This window comes from Silurus aristotelis (assembly GCF_946808225.1).
Source record: "Silurus aristotelis genome assembly, chromosome: 14".
Taxonomy (NCBI): Eukaryota; Metazoa; Chordata; class Actinopteri; order Siluriformes; family Siluridae; genus Silurus; species Silurus aristotelis.
Window position 1 is genome coordinate 8,763,378 of NC_139587.1, and position 21,917 is coordinate 8,785,294.

The 21,917-nt window shown below is 40.5% G+C and overlaps 1 protein-coding gene across 3 annotated transcripts in view; it reads left to right on the forward strand.

The window, feature by feature from the left end:
* atrx (ATRX chromatin remodeler) overlaps positions 1 to 21,917 on the forward strand; it is a 42,811-nt gene that overhangs the window by 7,548 nt on the left and 13,346 nt on the right. For 2 of the 3 annotated variants that reach the window (XM_083560160.1, XM_083560162.1), the window contains exons 9-29: positions 174 to 2,224; positions 3,528 to 3,594; positions 4,693 to 4,838; positions 6,378 to 6,542; positions 6,773 to 6,899; positions 7,107 to 7,209; positions 7,314 to 7,502; positions 7,641 to 7,782; positions 7,914 to 8,023; positions 9,788 to 9,934; positions 10,676 to 10,853; positions 11,770 to 11,907; positions 12,132 to 12,307; positions 13,422 to 13,539; positions 15,172 to 15,302; positions 16,299 to 16,393; positions 16,486 to 16,625; positions 17,668 to 17,818; positions 19,428 to 19,528; positions 20,653 to 20,761; positions 21,262 to 21,439. In XM_083560160.1, the coding sequence (XP_083416286.1) occupies positions 174 to 2,224; positions 3,528 to 3,594; positions 4,693 to 4,838; positions 6,378 to 6,542; positions 6,773 to 6,899; positions 7,107 to 7,209; positions 7,314 to 7,502; positions 7,641 to 7,782; positions 7,914 to 8,023; positions 9,788 to 9,934; positions 10,676 to 10,853; positions 11,770 to 11,907; positions 12,132 to 12,307; positions 13,422 to 13,539; positions 15,172 to 15,302; positions 16,299 to 16,393; positions 16,486 to 16,625; positions 17,668 to 17,818; positions 19,428 to 19,528; positions 20,653 to 20,761; positions 21,262 to 21,439 (4,762 nt within the window). The remainder of the gene's footprint in view (positions 1 to 173; positions 2,225 to 3,527; positions 3,595 to 4,692; positions 4,839 to 6,377; positions 6,543 to 6,772; positions 6,900 to 7,106; positions 7,210 to 7,313; positions 7,503 to 7,640; positions 7,783 to 7,913; positions 8,024 to 9,787; positions 9,935 to 10,675; positions 10,854 to 11,769; positions 11,908 to 12,131; positions 12,308 to 13,421; positions 13,540 to 15,171; positions 15,303 to 16,298; positions 16,394 to 16,485; positions 16,626 to 17,667; positions 17,819 to 19,427; positions 19,529 to 20,652; positions 20,762 to 21,261; positions 21,440 to 21,917) is intronic. The other variant, XM_083560161.1, reaches the window with a different exon arrangement.

Here is a 21,917-nt window from a genome sequence, read left to right on the forward strand (position 1 = left end):
AAAGAATCAATTTGTCGTTTAATCGAGTTCTCAGTCATTTGTTATATGAATTATCAGCTCCAATTGAAAATCAAGGAATTTACTGTAAAATGTGAGTGTTTATGCTGTACGCTTTGTAGCGTGGGATGCCTGTATTTGACGATCTTAACGAGGCGAACTTTGCCCTCTTTTAGGTGGTGTGCCGAAGGAGGTAATCTCATGTGTTGCGACTATTGTAGCAACGCGTTTTGCAAAACTTGTATCCTGCGCAACCTCGGACGGAAGGAGCTCTCTGGAATCATGAACGACGACGATAAGTGGCGTTGCTTCGTGTGCCACCCGGAGCCACTCCAAGACCTCGTTGCAGCCTGTGAGAAAGTTCTGAGAAACCTGGAGTGCATGAAAAAGCCGAAGGCAGACCACGATAAACCGAAACGAGACAGTATGAAGCACAAGCAGAGCAAAGTAAAAAATACAGCCCTGAACGGGAGGGATGTGAATTCCGAAGGCTCCGGCACGCTAACCTTCTCCTACAAAACGTTAAAGGTTCCCAAAGAACTGGTCAAAAAGACAAAGAAGCTGATTGAGACAACAAACGGTTTGAACAACACTTTCGTGCAGTTTATCCAGCAGGAACCCGTCTACCTTGGTGATAACGTTGTCCGTCACAGGCACTTGAAAGCGTTTCGATCCGTTCTGGCCGATTTGAAGGAAGTCCACGTGTCTTTGGAGGAGGCGCTAGACCAAGAGTTCAGAGACTTGGAGGTCCAGAACGGTGAAGGAAACGAGTTAGTAGATAATCGGAACGCAGCCAATGCGCTTCCCATCGCCGAGACTGTCGACCAGAGTAAAGACGACAACGACCAAGTGGTTCTGGATGATGCCACAGATGAGGTTCCAGCAGCATCCGAGGATTACATGGATGAGGAAAATGAAGTTCCTGCTGACGTAGAAATGATCGAAGAAGCAGTTCCTTCAGCAGATATTCCGGAGGATGGGGTTCAAGAAAATGAAGCAAATGTGGTTAAGAGCCAAGCTGACTGTGAAGATGGTGAAACTGGAGAAGCTTCCCTTGACAAAGACATTGTCTCTATACCGCCGTCTGTCCCCGAGGAACTCTTTGAGATGGTTGAGAGTCTTTCAGATTGTGTAAAACAAGAGGGCGAGAAGGACTCTCTCGATTCCACGGACAGCACATCAAGTAAGACCTCGCTGTCTGACCAAAAGTCAACCGAATCGGGTAAGAAGTCTGCAAAGGTCAGCAAAAAGCTAGTTGTCAAGCTCACCCCCATTCCTCTTAAAATCACCATAAAGAAAGATGAAAGCAAGAAAGAGCCGAAAGAGAAGGATGGGGCTCTGTCACCAGACGAAAGCAGGCGCTCTCCCAGAATGAAGACCACGCCTCTGCGCAAGTCGTCCGAAGGGAGGAGTAAGGGTAGGTCAGACAAAGCAAAAGAAAATGACGAAGACTGCAGCACTTCACAGGTTCCAGTTTCTGTCTGTCCATCAGACTCCGACTCGGACGAAGTCCCCGAGGTTCTACGGCAGGTAGAAGGCATAGGGTCCGCCTCCGACGAACCGGAGGCGGAGCCTAACGGCAAGGCCGCAGGAAACAAAGAAAAGGTGAAAAAGTCCGCCGGACAAGCCTCTGAAAAGTCCGTGAAGCGCAAGCTTATTACATCATCGTCAGATACGGACGAAAACGCAAAGTCATCGAAAGCGAAGAAACAAGCCGCCAAAAAAAAGAAGGGCAAAGAATCCGATTCTTCAAACCATGACTCGGATCTCGAGAAAGAGATCAAGAGTTTAAGCAAGCTCAGCACTACAAAGAGATCTTCCAAACGAGGCAAGAAGCAGGCGAGCGAGACCAAGGAGAAGGAGGAGAACGACGACGAGAGCAAGGAGGAGGAGGAGGAGGAAAGCAAGGAGGAGGACAGTGAGAGCAAGGAGGTGGATGAAGACAAGAAGGAGAAGAGCAAGAAGGTAAAGGGTAAGAAGGAGAAGGAGGAACACAAGGAGGAGAAGGAGGAACATAAGAAGGAGGGCAAAAAAGGTCGAAAGAGATCGTTCGAGCGGAAACGGAGGTCGCAGAAGGGCAAAGAAAGCGCCGCGAAAGATTCGTCGTCCAGCGACGAAGAGGAGGAGCAGGCAGCCGACTCCGGAGAGGACAGCGGCGATCAGCAGAAGATAAAACCCATTCTCGAGTCTGTGCTGCCTCACATGGACGCTTTCCATCAGTCATCAGGTCAGTCAAATCAGAGCGATCGACTTCTTGTTCTTTGCTCAAAGTGACTTGTGTAGAGGAGCCGACGATATGATAAAAATACACCACGATACTCAAATTCTGTCCTGCCATCATACAGTAATATCATATAGATTTGCTACAGACTGTAAAGTCGAGGGAAAAAATGGAAAATAAAATATAAATTTATCATCTCTGACAGTTACTAATCAATTAATTATTGAACACTGAAGTGGAGGGTAAAGATAAACATATATTGTCAATGTTCATCTTTATTTAAGAGTTAAATCAATATAGAAAATGAAGTATGCTGATACAGAAGAAAAAACTTGACTAAAACATCAAAATGTATTTTGAGTGGCAAGGCCTTTTTTTTTTTTTTTTTTTTTTTTTTTTTAATGGCCTATTTGGGTTTGAGATCAAATGAGAAATACGAGACGATCAGATTTCTCGGTTACATTTTTCTTTAGAACATGGTACCTTTTGTCGCATACCACCCAACGTTTTAGTGAGCATGAGTAGAGTAGCAGATTATTGATTATTTTAGTAGTAGATTGTTCTCCCTATTAGTCCATCGATTAATTGGATACGAAGTACTTTTACTTCATTAAATAGCAATACTAAATATACAAGAGAAAATAAGACCGGTCTCTTAAAACGAACTATTATGTTTTAGTTCCTTTTTTTAGAAAAATTGCAATTTGTGCAAACTTGAACCTATTTAGTGCATTTAATTGCCATATTTTATTAAAATGCATTTAAATATTAGGGCCGCAACTAACGATCGTTTTGGTAATCGATTATTTAGACGTTTTTTTTTTTTCCTTGATTAATCTGATTTTAAAAAGAATTTATTTAAATTAGTTGTTTTGCTTATAAGTATATAAAACCCTAATTCAGGTTATTTATGTATAAAAGTGTAAAAACAAAAAATGCAAAAGCCACATATCTTTAATTTAGACATTTTAAAGCTTCTAGTGGCTGCTTGTTGAGGGGTGCATGCGGGATTGTTCCTTTAGAACAAATTCACTCGCGCTCAGTTGATTCTGTAAAAAAAACAAATTCTCTTTCGGTAATTTTTCCCTCAACTCTAGAACACTGCAAAACATGTTCTGTTTGGTCTTGTGCTGTATGTTATTGCTAGTAACTATTACAGATTTGGATTTCCGTTGATAATGTCGGTGTAACAAGACGCATGTATTATTGGATTGATCCATCCGTATCGTGAACTAAAAGCAGCAACTGCCTCAAATCTAATCGTCTGAAAATATACTGTACATAACTAAAAACTGTTTGTCGTCTTCAGGAGATGAAGCCCAAGTGAAGGAGGAACCCTCTCAGGTGGTTGACGATGACGACGACCCCGAGAATAGGTATGAATAAAGATTCCTGCAGTCATGTGGTTCCATTAAAAAAAAAAAAAGGCAAAGCAATGAATGCATCAGTATCCCATTAGCTAATATGGATCAAGTACTAGGAGTTTCCACTAATAAACTTAGTATCCACATTGATATAAACACCTGCACCTCTGCTCGTTCATGGGTTCATAAGCTTTCTGGTTTCGGTGATCCGCACCCACTCGAGTGTCATTTTTGTTGGTTGAAACCCTGCTCATCCACCTTAAGGTTAATTTTGAGAGGTTTCTTGTTTTTGTTTTAATGGGTGGTGGTTGTTCTCTTACCTCATTCATCAACAAAATATTTCCACATGCAGAGCTGCTCTCCCCCCCCCCCTTTTTTTTTTTTTTTCTTCTGCATTTAACTTAACAGTTCTTATGTAAAAGTCTAAAAATATCTTATACTACATAGTCACAAGGATTTTCTTTCCCATTCTGATGCTGTGAACCTTCATTGCAACGCTGCTGAGCTGGGAACTGCATGCTTTTGCTTTAATCTGCTGACTACATAAATGAGCACGAAGGCGATTCGATTAATGTGGCCTGTGAGCGATTATGCACGCGTCACGTTTGGATAAACGATCTGTATAAATCGGAGAAACGGGAGTGTTTTTATGATGTGCGCATGCTTCATACGTCATTTGGAGAAAAAGTTAGGAGTGCCTGTGCTAGAACTTGAGCTTCAACCCTCCCAGTGGCACCATGTTTCTGGCACGTTTTATAGTTTTAGTAGAAAATACCGCAATCCCCCTTTTTTCGCGGTAAGAACAGTGAATTAATTTATTTTTTTAAATACATTTTTTTTTTGTTTTTAATGACTAAATACAAAATTTTTTATAATTTTTTTTTTATATATATTTTTAGTTTTTTTTTTATAGTATTTATATCTCTTACATTGTTAGGAGATATCTGTAGCCAATAACGAACACAGTAACAACTTACGAACAAATACATTTTTTTATTTTTTTCTTAAGGGAAATCACTCGCAGAGATGCTCTGGTATTAACTGGTTTTGGTTGCTTTTTTCTTATTTTTATGGATTACTGACTTCTATTTTATCCCATTTTTTTTGTAGAATTGCAAAGAAGATGCTGTTAGCGCAGATCAAAGCCAATTACTCCTCAGGGGATGACAGCTCTTCAGAAGACGAAGACCTCAAAAAGGACAAAGAGGAAAAGTCTTCAACCAAAGACAAGAATGATGGCAGCTCTGGTGGTGAAGGTCGGAGTCTTGTAGATAAAGAACAAAAGAAAGCTGTAACACTGTGTACTGTGGGTTGTTTTGGAAACAGACTGATGCTATTGGTTCAGTGTCTTGTTTAATATTAGTTTAATTCCCTTAACCTGTCTGAAGGTGTAGTCATTTTGCAGTGGATTGAGAGTCTGTTATTTGAAGAAGAGTTTATTTGTGGTAGAAAGCTTTTTTCTTTTTCTTCCACAGTTTTTATATTGTGTTTGATGAACAAGGAGCTTGGATGACACACGTGGCAGCAAAAATGATTTCTGGAAGGCATCTTGTTCTACACATTTGCACTCCATATATTGAAATCTCTTTTAAAAAATTTCTTTTTTAAAAGATGTTTTGCTTATTATATGTATACAAGACCCTAATTCAGAGTATTTGTGTAAAAGTGCACTTAATGCAAAAGCCAGTTGAACTTTTGAGTTAAACTTTCTTTAATTTAGACATTTTAAAGCTTATAGTAGCTGCTTGTGAGAGTGCATGCGGGATTTCTCCTTCGAACAAATTTCCCAATGCTGTAAAACAAAAACCAACCAACCAACCTGAAAAAAAACAAACAAAAAAAGACCGCGTTTGTAAAGTGTGCTTTAAACATGCGTAAAAAAAAAAACTATAGAAAATATAATACATTGTTTTGGCAGTATTTGTAAAAAATAAAAAAAATAAAACTCATCGTAAAAATAAGTGTCTTAAATATATAATTACTTTAAATTAAGTAATAATTAAACATGTGCATAAATTAAATATAAAAACATTGAAAAGAAGCATTGGAACGTAGTAAAGCCGCAGTAAATCACGTTTGAAAATAGAAGTTAACTGTTGTAGTAGACAAACGCTATAAAAAGAGAATGGAACGGAGAAACGCAGCAAGCAAACGGGGGAAAAATGCAATGGTGTATAAATGCATAATCATTCGCTTAAAACCATTCATTAAACTTTACCATTTTCACATGATGAGGATTATAAGGTTTTTACTTACCGTGCTGATGTTTCGCCTTCGTCCGTGACACCAGCGTGTGTCCTTTTAACGTGCTCGTGCATCACTGTGGTACTTCCATCCCCTACAAGCTCCGCTTTGCATAACTTCCAAGTACAGTTTTCTTTGTTGCGTTTAATATAAAATGTTTCCATGCCTTGGCTCACTTCACCGTTTGGCAAGCGGCTGTGTTCGTACCGTCAGGCTAAACCGTAACTTGATAGCGACATTCGTTGACGACAAATTTCATTTTCGATTAGTTGTTGCAGCCCTAATGATGATATTTTTGTAAGGAGCCTCCAGTGTCAGTGATTTGTAAAAGAAAATGGCTCCTTCAAGCTTCCTAATGCAAGAGAGTCTTTCTTTTAGGTGTGGAGGTCATGAGATTGCTGTGTTTGACAAGTGATATCCATGTAATTGCTTCACATTTTTGAGAACTAGGCTTTCCTGAATTGTAATAATTTTTTCCTTAAGAACATCTCAATCAGATTTAATCTTTGCAGCTTGCTTTCTAGTGAAATTTTTTTTTTTTCCCCTCACAGAAGAAGAGGAAGAAGACTCTGACTCTGGTTCAGAAGTGGACGTGAAAAAGGCCGGCCGGAGACACAAGCTGCTTCGCAAGAAGCTGACGTTAAGCGAGGCCGAATCTGACAACGACAAACCATCCAAGAGCAATAAAGAGGCGAAGAGAAGAGGAAGACGGAAAGGTCAGTGTTTACCCAGCTAAAAGCCTTTCATGCACTTACTCGAAAATACAGGATGTGCCAGAGATCAGTTTCATGCTCGGCCCCTTCATTTTTAAACCAGGATTCTAAAAATCTTTGGTTGTTTATACGCTTGATTTTTATAACAGGACACAATACGAACTTTTGCGTGATGTCACTATTATACCGCGCTCATATTTCTGTCGATGTTTTTTTCATTCGGCTCCATGCAGTGAGCAGTGATGACTCTGCTGATTCAGACTTCAAGCGATCCGGCTCTGGTTCGGGCAGCGAGTCGGCGCTGAGCGAGGCCGTGAGTGAAGACGACGAGGACAGCAAGAGCACCAAGAGAAAAACCCGGTGAGACAGGATTCCAAGCTCAGCTCTATCCGTTTAATCGGTTAAACTCCAATGCAGAACCAAATCTGGTTGTTTTATTTAACATTCCCCACAGTCTTGGCTAACAGATTAGATCTTGTGTGGGTATCTCAATAAAGCGTCATTGGCTAGAAAAACGCTGTCTTTATTTTTCTCCTGATGCCAAACCTGACGAACGCACTCTCGCAGGTCCTCCAAAAAAGCCGAGAAAGACGGCGAAAGGAGTTACCAGAAAGAGAAGAAGAAGAAGCGGCGACGGATTAAGGTTCAAGACGACTCCTCGAGCAACAAGGTACTGTCCACGTAGTTGCTGGCCAGCAGAGCCGTGTTTACGCTGCATGCTCGAATGTGGCCGAGGCTTTTTCTCTTTTATGTTTTTCTTTTTCCTCTCCACAGAGTGCGGAGGAAGGCGATGACAGTGGCGAAGAAGGGGACGATAAAGGCACACCGAAAGGACGCAAGAAGATCCGCAAGATCCTGAAGGATGACAAGCTACGCTCGGAGACCCAGAACGCGTTAAAGGAGGAAGAAGAGAGGCGTAAACGAATAGCCGAAAAAGAGCGACTGAGAGAAAAACTGCGAGAGGTAAGTAGACTGGGGGCATAACGGTGGGACAGAGGTTACAGCTTTTAAATGCAGATTGTACTGTTACTGTCGAACGCTACCACCACCAAGTTTCTAATCGGGGTCCAACCCCTACATAATGCAATCTTGCTCGTTTAGACAATCGTGGTGGAGGAATCCTCACAGATCAACTGTCCCATTACTACTAAATTGGTGCTGGATGAGGATGAAGAGACCAAGGAGCCACTTGTCCAAGTCCACAGGAATATGGTGACCAAGTTGAAGCCCCATCAGGTGGACGGTAAGTCAGTGTGAATTATGTCCCATGTGTGTTTTTACACTGGTATACTGCATCTTCCATACACTAGAAACCTGCAAATGGTCGCAGTAGTCATTTAGTAACCCATGCTGCCTTTTTGTTTGCTTCTGCAGGTGTGCAGTTCATCTGGGATTGCTGTTGTGAGTCTGTTAGGAAGACTCTGAAGTCATCTGGCTCTGGTTGTATCCTTGCACACTGCATGGGTCTGGGCAAAACCCTTCAGGTAAAGCAATATGGACTGATCATGTTTCATTCTTCAGAATGTTCTTTAGGAAGCATAGGGAGTTTTCAACAATGTGTGAACTGCCATGATGGGGAAAGCAGTAGTGTTTAGGGGTGCAAAATTATGACCGTTCAATACAGGAACTGCAACAAAATTGCAGGTTAGTCTATAATGGGGAACTTAAATGTAGTTCAGTCAATTTGCGTTAGTTTGCATGCATGTCGGCTTATAACCGAACCTCCCCAAAGTTCTAATGAATTCCCATAAATTAAAATAAAACGTTTCTTGCAATATTTCCAACATTCCCCAGAAGAAATTAAAAATTTCAGGAAATGTACCGGACCCGTCTCGGCCTTAAGTATGAGGGTAGGGAAAAAATGTCTGCTCATTAAAGAGATGATCTGATGGTAACGGGTTTAATTATATTTAGCTTTAAGAATAGAAAATGACTATGGCAGTAAAATCATTCTAATATAAAAAAAAAGGCAAATAACTTCTATACACAAATGTATTAAGCGCTGACTTTTTTATTTGTATTCATTTGAGTCAAAGTATAGACCCTGGTTTACAAAAGCCCCAGTGCTTAAATACTCTAGGAAGTGTTGTCATGCACACCCGGTTTTAAATCGTTTGCACGGTTCACGCCACCATGCACACATTTTACCAATTAAGCCCTCCCTGTGTCCTCCGTGCGCTTTCTAAAAAGGTACACGGCTCATGCGTTTAACTGTCACTGAATACAGAGCTATCACCTATTCAAACACCTCAAATTCAGGCACAGAGCTTTCACACTTCACTTACCACACAGTGCTTGTGGTTTATGTACAGACTTGCCTCTGAGAGAAAGCGTTACTCTGAGTGGAAAGTCCCCTGGGTCAGACACAGTTGGTCCTATATGTAGGCAGTAGGTCACATTTGTCAGTTACAATCTGCTCGGGCAATGTTCCCTCTGTTCAACCATCACCTTTTTTTTTTATTTATTTATTTTTTTTTTTATATATATAAATCTAACTTTATTTATTTATTCATTCATTCACTTTTTACATCTGGATGATTTTTTTTTTTTTACTTTTCTAGCGTATCTTTTTTACATTTGCATTAAAGCACCTGTCAATTACAATAGCATAACGTTTAAACTAAATGCGCCTGTATACGGTCAACCCCCGAAAATTTGCAGCTCGGAAAATTTGCCGGTTCTCATTTGGAAGTTGCAGGTTATCTTGAAATTTGTGGGATTTCGCAGCGGGACCGAATGTTCAGGAGCGTTAGGAATAAAATTTTAAACTATGTATTTGGTCAAATACATAGTGACATGATGTCTACATGAATTCACTAAGGTACCAAAATTTGCTGATTTGTCTCAAAGTAACCCTCCGCGAGTTCCGGGGGACCACTGTCCATCGTTTCAAAAGGTGAAATAGCTTGCCTATAATAGATACATCATTCTTTATGAAGCTAGAATTACTTTTGCTATAATCGAAAGCCAACAGCTAAGATAAATGATCTTTGGTTGAAGGGTGTCGCATCCATCTAGTGGAACGTTTGCTTAATGCTTTGTTCAGTGTCTATCATTTCAAATCTTTTGCAAAAAAAAAAAAAAAATTCCTATTACTTTAATAGGACAGGTGTTATCGTTTTTACATAGCAGTTCAATGTCAGTCTTTAACTGGAGAAAAATGATCCACATGGAAAAATTGATTTGCACAATGTGGTGTAAGAAATATAAATGAGTAGTGGGTCTGCTGTTCTTCTGTTGTCCTGCAGGTGGTGACGTTTCTCCACACTGTGCTCCTGTGCGAGAAACTCGATTTCTCAACGGCTTTGGTGGTGTGTCCTCTCAACACCGTCCTCAACTGGCTGAATGAGTTTGAGAAGTGGCAGGAGGGCTTGAAGGACGAGGAAAGCTTAGAGGTAAAGATTTAGAGTTGCGTCGATGCAAAGACCATTTCCATTGTTTTTTTATCGGCTATGTCCATGTTTGTTCGTATATATGTCGAAAGATGTACTGAAACACGTGATTGCAAAATAAACTCCACAGACTCTCTCGGTTCAGATTGATTTTATGATTTTGTTTGTTTTTCTATGCAAATACTAGACTCGTTATTTAAATTTGTGCAGTAATAATTTACCATTTATTGTAGCCATTAAGCGTCTAAATCCTTAGATTTTTTTAACCAGTAGAAAACATTAGGCCCTAATTAGCATATTTATAGGCCACCTTGTTCTGGGGATTTGAATAGAACCCATTAATTTCAAGTAAGTAATCAAACTGCGGAATAACTACAATCATAAATATAAATAATCATGACTATAACCGCATTGATGTTGGGTTGGGATTTTCACTACCTGGCTACATTCAGAGACCATTCCATCATTTAACGCTGCACGGATTTATTTATTCCAAGCCGTTGAATTTTTTTATTTGTATTTTAATGTGTGTATATATGATATGATGAAATAGTCAGGGGTGGAAATACCAACCCAAAATCAATGCAGTTAGAGTGTATATAGTGTATATATACATTTTGTATTGGTTTTACATGATGTTGTTTGACTTTTATTGGCTAAGTAAAAGGTTGTGAGGGGGTTTTCATAGTCGATATACTTTAAAGTAGGTTCTCGGCTGAGTTTGCGCTCACGTGTGTTTATCAGGTGACCGAGTTGGCCACGGTGAAGAGGCCTCAGGAGCGCGCGTACGCCCTGCAGCGCTGGCACGAAGACGGCGGCATTATGATCATCGGTTACGAAATGTACCGCAACCTAACGCAAGGCCGCAACATCAAGAGCAAAAAGCTTAAAGAGACATTCCAAAAGACCCTCGTTAACCCAGGTGAAGTGCACCATGCCATTGCCTCAAGTTCCAAACAGTAGTTGTGCCGAAACACTGTTGTGGATGTTTCACATTTGGGTATGAAGTTCAAGTTTATATGTGTCTGTATTTCTGATGAGCAGCCTCGGGTGACTGTGGCAAGGAAAAATTCCCTATATGACTGAGGAAGAAACCCTCTTATTATATTTTTATTAATTTGATGATAAATATTTTGATACAGTGGTCCCCCGTAACTCGCGGGGGTTAAGTTCTAAGGCCCCCCAGGAGTTCGGAAAATGAAAATGTATAAAATTTGTAAAATGTTATTCCTAACGTTCCATAACATTCAGTTCCGCTGTAAAATGTAAGATAATGCGCAGCTTGCTGTTAGTTAGGTTTCAAACAAGAATCCCCGAACACAAGTTCCGAACCGCGAATTATCGGGGGTTGACTGTATAGTGCTCTCGTTGCAGTGCGCAGTCTCGCCTGTAAAAACAAACAGCATGTGGCATCAGTAATCCCCCTAGAGGCCACTCTCCTAATGACAGCAGATTAAGAGGCCGGAAAAACTATCAGTATCGATTTTTGCTGATAACGGATAGTTCTGCCAAATAATCAGCAAAATCGATGAATCGGTTGGCCTTTATTAAGGACCTTAATGACCAATTTTGCCCTAAGTGCTGCCAACACCCTTAATGCAATCATCTGGCTTTATTTGGAAGTATGTGTCCAGAAAATTTTAATCCACGCATGTGATCTTTAGTTTCTGCCTTATTTGGTTTTCCACCATCTTCGTTCAAGGTATATCCCTTGCAATTAATTTAACATATTTCTTGACATCAGATGAACCAGTTCACTTGATGCTTGAACCACATCGGCCTCATCCTTTACACTTTTATAAAAAAAAAATATATTTCTCTGAAATGTCCTATTGCAGGTCCAGATTTTGTTATTTGCGACGAGGGTCACGTGTTGAAGAACGAAGCCTCTGCTGTGTCTAAAGCCATGAACTCCATCAAAACCCGGCGAAGAGTGATCCTGACAGGAACACCGCTTCAGAATAACCTGATTGAGTGTGAGTGACTGCTGTGTATATTATTTTATTTATAATTGTTCCATTTCAAAAGGGAATCTTAATTTAATCAGATTTTAATTTGAAGCCCGTACGGCAGGGTTTCGGGACCTGTGGGTCAAAAACTCTTTTTTCTTTTTTTTTTTTTTTTTTTTTTAAAGAAATGTTTAACCTCCCTGCTAAATGACATAATTTTCTTCTTTTTTTTTTCTCTCTCTTTTCCTTAGACCATTGCATGGTAAACTTTATCAAAGAAAACTTGCTGGGCTCAGTTAAGGAATTTAGGAATCGTTTCATCAACCCCATCCAAAACGGCCAGTGCGCCGACTCCACGATGGTCGACGTGCGCATCATGAAGAAACGAGCACACATTCTCTATGAGATGCTGGCAGGATGCGTCCAAGTAAGTCTGTGCTTCTTACACGTTCTTATTTTAGGTCCACAATTTGATCGTTCATTTAGAAAGAATAACTGATTTCATGATTTCGGTCTGGTTTTTAAGCCGCACCCACTGAATTGTTAAAGATTTTTATTTTGAACATAAATAAGCCGCATCTGTCTATAAGCCGCAGGTCTACACTGAAACTAATGAACTTTACACAGGCTTTAATAATAGACAGTTCCTGTTACACGGCTTGTATCTAAACAGTAGCCTACCAAGAAAGTCATTGTTCACTGTCTTCCTCCTTCCTTTCACAACAATTTCTCTCGGGAGTTTTTCTTTTGGCATCGTCGTGCGTTTAAAAATCACCATCGGTGAAGCTTTTCTCAGAACACGGTGAAGTGCGTTTTTTTCATGCCCGGTTGTTTTCAGCGTGAAAACGATTCGCATTTCCTGTAGACAGTCCGAGTGAGCGGCAGGTCAAACGTCAGAGGAACCTCATCCATATTTATGATGTGGTGCGGCCCGATTCAGTGGGAGCGCATCTGATTTGATATAAAGAGTTTCATTAGTTCACCTGAACCCGTTCGGCAATTTCATTCGTCTAATGTTATGGGGCTCAGTTTTTTGGCATGAAGTTTGTGAAACCGGGAAAAACCTGGAAAAATCCATAAATTAGCTGCATTGTTTAAGCCACGGGGTTCGAAATGTGGGGAAAAAAGTAGCGGCTTATAGTCCGGAAAATATGGTACTCACATAGCCATGGACTAACACCTGGGGAGGGGTGAAGGCTTACGTGCTTCTGCTGAGACGCGTAAAACAGGACACACACACACAACTTTTCTGCCCCCATTGTTGGGATCCCTGCATGTCCATGCTGTTAAAAAGATTACAATCTGTGTATGGTAAGTAATGTTTTTAATTCAGCTGGTCGAGCCTATTGTCCACTTGGCAGCTAGACACAAAAAATGTACAAAAATAGCCAGGACCTGGACCTCAAACCTGTTAGTCCTGGCAACTAGAAGTGCTGATTTGTCCACCCCTGCATTTCACATAAGGGCTTAGTGTGTGCATGTGCGTTTAATATTCCTTACATATATATATATATATATATATATATTTTTTTTTTTTTTAGAGAAGAGACTACACAGCACTTACGAAGTTCCTGCCACCTAAACACGAGTATGTGCTTGCGGTGAGGATGATGCCTATGCAGTGCAAACTGTACAGATACTATTTGGAGCACTTTACAGGTAAAGGTCCATCCTAAATATTGTGCAGGTCAACTTGTGTTTTTACACAGTAATCATCGCATAATAGTTCAGCTTTTGAAGAGACACCCGTATATGGTTCACCCTTCAGTCTTTCGTTTCCAAAATCCTAATTTGAGATGTGAAAACACTGTTGGGTTTAGTCATGTTTAAACTTGGATTGAGCTGCTATTAAAGTAAATGTGCAGTTGGGGGAATTGCATGGCAGCTGGTGTGGATCTGCCTATCCAGACAAATTCCCACATCCTTTTTTTTTTTTTGCTTTTCCCCTAATGAAGAGTTTTGGCAGCGTTTTCCAGCAGGTGTCTCGTTACGCCAGCTGGACGCTGTGGCACTGCATTTTTGAGTGTAGTGTACTTTATGCTGTGCATTTTTTTTCCCAAGCAGGACTGACCTCCAGGTTCAAATCAGATCCAATGTATTGCTCAGGTTCAAACTTGCTTTAAGTGGGTCACATTTTCATTATTTTTCCCAGTAAAGTGAAAATTGTAGCCTAATAATATGTTTGAAACTTTCTGGTGCTGTATATTTGGCCAACAATAATCTCAGCACACCATTTGTTTCAATAGAGAATGCTTTCACACCAACAAAACGTTACTTGCATAGTTAAGAACATGGGTGTAAAGAGCCACACTGATCACAGTAGAATATAACCATTTATTGTTGCAATCGTTCCTGCTCATGTTCACTAGTCGAATTTTCTGGTTTAAATGCTGGGAAAATGTTGATTATATTAACAAGCAGGAAGAAGCAACGAGATTTAAAGTCCAGATTTCATTAGGTTTTAAAAATGGTGCGTCATATCACTGTTGGAGATTTATTTCATTTTTTTTAATTGAAGGAATAAAACATGAAACACTGCAGTTACCTTTTCTAATTTTGATTGAACCCCCCAGCCCACCCCACCGAAAAAAAAAGCACCCCCTCCCCAAGCAACTCCTGCACACAAGTGCAATGTAACAGTTCACCGTTAGAAAATCAGCTTAAGAAATGAGCCCATACATTTCAGAACAACATTAAGAGAGAAAAGAATAAAAACAGCCACACATCATGGATAAAACAATAAGAACAGACACTGAACTGAGGAGGAAAAGAAAAGCAAAATGAGGAAAAAAAACCCACCCTCAAAAACTACATACTAATGAACTGCTGCGTAGTTTCTGTAGATTCCCAAAACGTGATGTTCCAGCCAGGCTGTTCCTGGAGATAATATTAAATTGCGTATGTAGCCCACCAGGCGTTTGCTGGCTAATGTATAAAGTTTACCGAGCTTGGTAAATGCATTGATGCAGACTAAAAGTATATCCAGTTAGCACAGAATATTTGTGGCCTTCCAGCATGCCACTGGTAAACGCTTCAATAATTCGCTTTGACATTTCTCTCCTCATGTTGTTCAACGTCCGTGGGAAGTGGTAGCTCAGTGGTTAAGGTGTTGGAATAAGCAGAATTTTAGTTTAGAGCTCAGCGCTGCCATGGCTGGGCCCCTGAGCAAGGCCCTTATTTCTCAGTTGCTACACATTTGTGTATAAGAAAAAACTGGATAAGGTTGTCTGCCAAATGCCGTAAACGTTGTGCTGTCACCGCTCAATAAACCGATCCTTTTTTCCTGAGCAGGTGTCGGTTCTGCCTTAGAGGGGGGACGAGGCCGCGCAGGCACAAAGCTTTTCCAGGATTTCCAGATGCTCAGCAGAATCTGGACACATCCTTGGTGTCTCCAGCTGGACTACATCAGTAAGGAAAACAAGGTAAATGGGCAAAGGTACACCAGTGGTGAGCTGCAGGCCTCTCTGCCTTGATCAGCACTAAAACCATCTCAGGGGATTGCTGGCGTTTCCTCCCAGTCATCACTTTCTGTACAGTCGTTCATGCCAAGCACGGTAACCTGGTAGCAAGCGTGTGTCCTACTGATATGCAAGCATAGTATTTTTAAAAAAAAAATAATTATTGTAATCTTTTTTAAAAAGAAAGAAGAAAAAAATAAATATATATATATATATATATAGTTATAAATTTGTAGCAACTTGTAACTTTTTGCTGAACCGACCGTGCACAAAAACATATACTATCCTGTTACCAGGAGACCTCGATAGTAAAACAAACACGGGGGCCGCACCCGATTGGTTCAAAGGTTCGGCATTCGAGACCCCACTTTTTTTTTCCTCCCCCTTGTCTGCATGGTTGTGATGGTTGTTTGAATTGACGTTGTACAGGCATTTCTGCTCCTACCTCAGCTCTGTTAATTCGGCCTCCTTAAGCAGCTCCACCCGTCATTATTGCCTGTCTGCTGTTTTTTTTTACGCTGCTTGATTTTCTGTGACGAACGTCAACACCGGCTGTCCCATAAATGATTGTGAATCGTGTCTACAATCAGAGGAAAAAAAATCTGGCTTTAATTAAGTGAATTGAGTGATTCTTTTCGATGCAGTATGTAAACACAGTTACACTCTGTTAAATACCTTCAAATAAATAAACAAACCGCATGCAGGCAAATACAGTTAAGACACTCGGATCGTATTTTTTTCTGCAGCCGAATCTAAAAAAAAACGCAGACAATCCTTGTGTGGTTCACGTATTTCAGTCATGAAATCACTGTCACTTAGGTCACTTATGCTTTCTTTATTGAAGATTTGGATGATTTCTGACTATAATAACTAAGGATAAAGACTTTTTTTTAATGCACTACGAATCCCTAAATCATTTGGGCGTTGATGATCAACCATGATGTATTTTGCTCTTAACAGGGGTACTTTGATGAGGACAGCATGGATGAGTTCATCGCATCTGAAACCGAGGAGTCTTCAATGAGCCTGACCTCTGAAGACGAAAAACCCAAAAGGTCCGAATCCCATTCCAGCTTGCAGTCAGTTTGTCCTTTTGACTTTTGTCGTCATTGTGCTGATACACGTGTCTGATGCGAATCACACGCAGGAAGAAGAAACGGGGGAAAGGCAAAGGCGAGAGCTCGGACAAGTCCGACAGTGACGACGTGGAGGTGATTAAGGAGTGGAACACGAGCTCGCGTGGAGGAAACCCAGAGGGGCGGAATCGAGCTGAGCCTGTTGAAGAAGGTGAGTTTGGTTCGATTTGGTTTGTGTTCTCAATTTGTTGGTGGCTTGCAGTGATTTCCTGGATGGTGTTGGTTTTATTTTCAACCAAAGCAAATATCATGACTGAATGGGTAAAGCAGGTTTATTGGAATCCCTACATTATTACCAATCAGTTCTCCTTTTACACAAATGATCTCTTGTTTTGTTTTCTGTGCACCATAAGCTCTGAACAGATAAGAGGTCTGTTTGTGGTGCAGGGAGAATAAGTGCATATTTATATGTCCAGTCAGTGTTTTATTATGGTCTGTGGAAACGCCTACCTTTCTGACCTAATGTCTCTGGCTATTGGCCAGTTTCTGGTTTGATGAGATTTCTTTTCATTCGGTCACCAATGCATGCGATTGGAAACCGCTAAAGAGCCACTTAAGTTGCTTTATTGAGGCGATTTTTCCTTCCATAAGTTTATCAGCTTTGCCCTCTGCATCACTAAGCATATTAACATGTTACATACCATATTTTGCATAATTGTACTTCTATTAATGCCAGTGAGACCCTATATGGACAAAAATTATTAGCATAACCTGACCTTTTCTGCCATATGTGGTGGTTCTTCAAACTGTTACCACGCGTCTTTGGATGCGGCAGCAAAATATTTTAAGCTCACTTGAACTTGGAAACCCAGAGGAAGATCTTGAGTGGTCCGCTATAGAGCGCTGATCTCATCCCTACTGAGCAGCTTTTGGGATGAATATGAACAATGACTGCACCTCAGATCTCCTCACCTCACCTACATAAGTACCTGACTTTACTAACACCATTGTGACTGAACACAAATGTCCACAACGCTCCAAAATCTAGTGGAACATCTTCCCAGAAGAGTCGAGGGAATTACAAGAGCAAATTGTGACTAAATGTGGAATGCAGTCTTAAAAAAGTGCATGCCAAACTTATGACCCGGTGTCCACCAACGTTTGGCAGTTTAGTGTGTAAAAGAAATCCATTTGAAAGTAACTGATTTTTAAGCTAATGTTTTCGCATCGTTCTGTGTGTGTGATTTCATTAGTTCGTCCCAGTAACTCTGGTCCTGGCAGCCCTTCCCCTGACTGGTACAAGGAGTTTGTGAGCGAACCGGATTCTGAGGTTCTGGAACACTCCGGAAAAATGGTGCTTTTATTTGAAATTCTGCGAATGGCAGAAGACGTGGAAGATAAAGTGTAAGTTTAATATTTCCTCTTAACTTCTTGTGCCTCATCACACGAGGTGGAAAGTAATGAATCACAGTTACTTGCGTTACTGTCAGTGAGTGGTGGGTTATATATTTTTACCTACTTTTTAGAGTTTTTTGTACTTCTCTATATTATAAATCACATCCCTCACTTTAAAAAAAGATAGAAAGATGGAGACGGACACATCAGATAGTTCAGAGGTTCAGCTGAAAGCCAAACCCCGTCAAATTCTGCTGTAGTTGAACTGAAAGGAAATGAAGTGAACCCCTGGTCATATTTGAGCCACCACTTCGGCTTTTAGTGCAAGACCGAACTAGCAGCTTATAAAAACACGAAATCTACACAAAGATGAACAGGTCAGTTATTAATACCTCTATCATTGCATTGATGATTTAGGAAGAGACTTTGCCTCAAATGAGATGAAAGACATTGTGTTTGTATGTAAATACAGATGACTTCATACATTCGCATCAAAATCAATGTTATTGATGGGTTAGTTGTTTTGAAGTGGTGTGACTCTTCTGCCTAGTCAGTGTATTATCTGTAGTAGACAGCACTCTCCTGGTTTGCAGAAACAGAGAGTAGTGCAGGGGCAGAGCCAGACGGATATACTGCTGAGCACAGGGACAACAGGAGGACGACTTTCAGGCAGATGAAATAAGTTAATAATACATTTATTTATTTATTTATTTTTTTGTTGCTGTCGCGTTGCTCAGCAGTGCTGTCCCTGCTCTCCGCTACTTCGTGAGTGCTGAGTGCTGTTTACTGCAGGTAATACACTGACTAGGCATCCGGATCCCATACAGCCGTATCCACTTAGGAAGCTGACGCCGACTATGAAAAATCGTTGACCGTAAGCATATACAGTAATCCCCCCCCCCCCCCCCGTTCAAATCTCCCACCCCCCGGTTTATCGCGGAATTGCATTTGCCACACAGTAAACTTAAATAAATCAATAAACACCAATTTGTTTAGCACAATAGACCAAAACACTTCTAGGGAATTGTTTTTATAGAGTTTTATGTTAAATAATAAATAATAATAAATAATTGCATTTATTATTAGAAAATGTAATTATTAATTATAAAATGAAGTCAGTTCGAATAAAGTACAGAAAGTGAAGAATGCGGTGACGTGTATCTTTAACTCTGCCTCTTTTTTGACGCCATCGGACGCTTCAACCAATAAACAAGCAGAGAAAGTACGCACAGGCCACACAAATACATAACTGTATATATGGATGATCTATAGAATCCTCAATTTAGGGTTGTAGATGTTTTATGGGATGGTTTGCACTCAAATGGCTCATTGTAGGTTCCTAAATAAGTTACATTTCCCATTGTCCTTTTTGCACTACACAGGAGGACACCCAAAAAGGAGCGCCCCCCCTCTCCCCTTTGTGCTTGAGTTGATTATTAGATCCAGAATCTTTGCTTTCATTTAAGTAGAATTTCAGCAAAAGTAATACTTTTAACATGAGTAGAATATTTTCATACTCTTTCCACCTCTTCTTGTCACTAATGCTGATGATGCATGTGGTTAACAAAATGCACTGTTTTTTTTTTTTGTTTTGTTTTGTTTTGTTTTGTTTTTCCAGTTTGGTGTTCAGTCAGTCACTTATTTCCCTGGACCTCATCGAGGATTTCCTGGAGTTAGCAGGCAGAGCCAAAGAAGAGGGAAAAACCTCTCCTTACAAAGGTAGGCAATTGATTGGCACTTTTAAAAGCTTGCACGAAGCTTAGCATCATTCCTCAGTTAATTCGAGAAATATTTATCCATTCTGTCTTTTCATGACTTACCCTATTTCTTTACCACTAAAGCATAGAGGAGCATTCATTATTTATGTGGAGTAGAATATGTTCAATGAATTTGTTTGTGTGCTGGATATTTTTTTTTGCCCCATGTTTTTTTTTATGCACACTAAATATTCTGCATATGTTGCAGTTTTTGAGCCCTAGATCACCCAAACAGTAGTTTATCGATCCTGCTGTCTCTTTAATGGCATCTGCACTCATTGGCACATTTGTTGGCAATGAGCTGTATGTCCTTAGTTCCTCATAGTGCATTTATTGGACCGATTGGGGCACGTTTTGGTGTAACGGAGTCATTTGAAGTGCAGTTGTGGTGGTACATATTATAAAAAGCCGAACATGTTTGGTCATCCTATGACCCAGAACGCTGGTCAAGCAAACATCACCACTCGTACCTGCCTTTGTTTAAATGACGGAGTTAAAAGGTTGGTGGTCAAATTTGGGAGCCCATCCTCTACTTTTAGTGCACATCTGACAAGGATCTAAGTTAAAAGGTCTCAGTTTCACACACATCCTACACACTTGGACAAAAAGCCTCTGGCATAAGGTCATTTTCCTAATTAAACTTCAGCAGCTGTTTTTGCTTTCATTTTGAAAATGATTAGACCTTGGATTTTTTTTTTCTTTTCCCCATTTCCCCTCCCCGAAAAAATGTTTGCTTAAGGCTTTGCAATTTGTAATGAAAAGATCACAGAGAAGTAATTGGAAACATACTGTAATGTTAGTTATGAACACTCACAGAGGGAGGCAGTAATATTAAAGACCAAACACGAGTACCCTACACTCAGCCACCTATCTGTGTGCATTCTTTACCAAAGGCCTACACGAAGGCAGCTGGCACCAGGAATTAGCACTCTGCTTCCAACACACTGGTTTTGTTATGACTGGATAAGTTAGTTTGTTCTCTGTGCAGAACCTTAAGCAACACAAGGTGCTGGCGGCTTGCGTTGTTTTGTAAGGCGCTTATACAACATGAGTTCCGACCCCCTATAATGTTGTTTTCTCTTTAAGGCGAGGGCAAGTGGTTCAGAAACATTGACTACTACCGACTCGATGGCTCTACTAACGCCTTGACTAGGAAGAAATGGGCTGAGGAATTCAATGACATCAACAACGTCCGGTAAACGTTTTTCCTTTCCCTTTTGACGTGCACCAGCCGAAGATGGCGCTCTTGCTCTTTATCTGGCGCATTAAATGAATCATAAAACCTAGCTTTAAATGCTTCATATGGTTCATATGTACCTGAACTTGATGTGATGTGATCAAACACACTTGATGTGGAGCAGCTTGGGATAATCCATTTGCAGGCCCATAAAGCTCGATGAGTTCGCTCTCAGCTGATTACTTCCACTTCTGTATTAGCTACCGGCACTAAAAGGAATTTACGTTTGCGAAAAGATTCCCAATTAGTCGTTTTGTTCGTCTGTTACGCGGTTTCTTGTAAATCCCTGGGGGTTTTCCTTGTAGAAAGAACCCATCTACAGAACTCGCTTTCGATTGAATTTCGTAATAAATTCAGTTCATTGTTTTCACATCAATAAAGCATAACTAGCTCTTTGTGTTAAGGTGATGACTGAAAAGCTTTCTCTCTCTCTCTCTTTTTTTCTTCTTTTTCTTTAGGGGTCGTCTTTTTCTCATTTCCACAAGAGCTGGCTCTCTAGGGATCAACCTAGTGGCAGCAAACCGGGTCATTATCTTTGATGCCTCATGGAACCCGTCTTATGACATTCAGAGTATTTTCAGGGTGTACCGCTTCGGCCAAACGAAAACTGTGTATGTGTACCGCTTTTTGGCTCAGGTGAGGAATGAATCTCTAAAGACCCCATATATATATATATATATGTGTGTGTGTGTGTATATATATATATATATATATATTACATATACACACACACACACACACATTCGCCTCTACCCAGGCTGCATGGCCAATTTATATATTTTATACACACACTGAGCAGACATGTGACCGGTGACCACTAATTATCATGGCACCTGTTAGTGGGTGGGATATAAAGTAAACATTTTGTCCTCAAAATGAAAAATGGGCAAGTAAGAATGTGTGCGTTTGACAAGAGCTAAATTGTGATGGCGAGACGACTGGGTCAGAGCATCTCTAAAACTGCAGCTCTTGTGGGATGTTCCCGGTCTTCAGTGGTCCGAGTGGTCCAAGGAAGGATGTGGTAAACCGGCGACAGGTTCATTGGCAGCCAAAGCTCATTGATGCGCGTGGTTTGCGAAGGCTGAACCATGTGATCCGATCCAACAGACGAGCA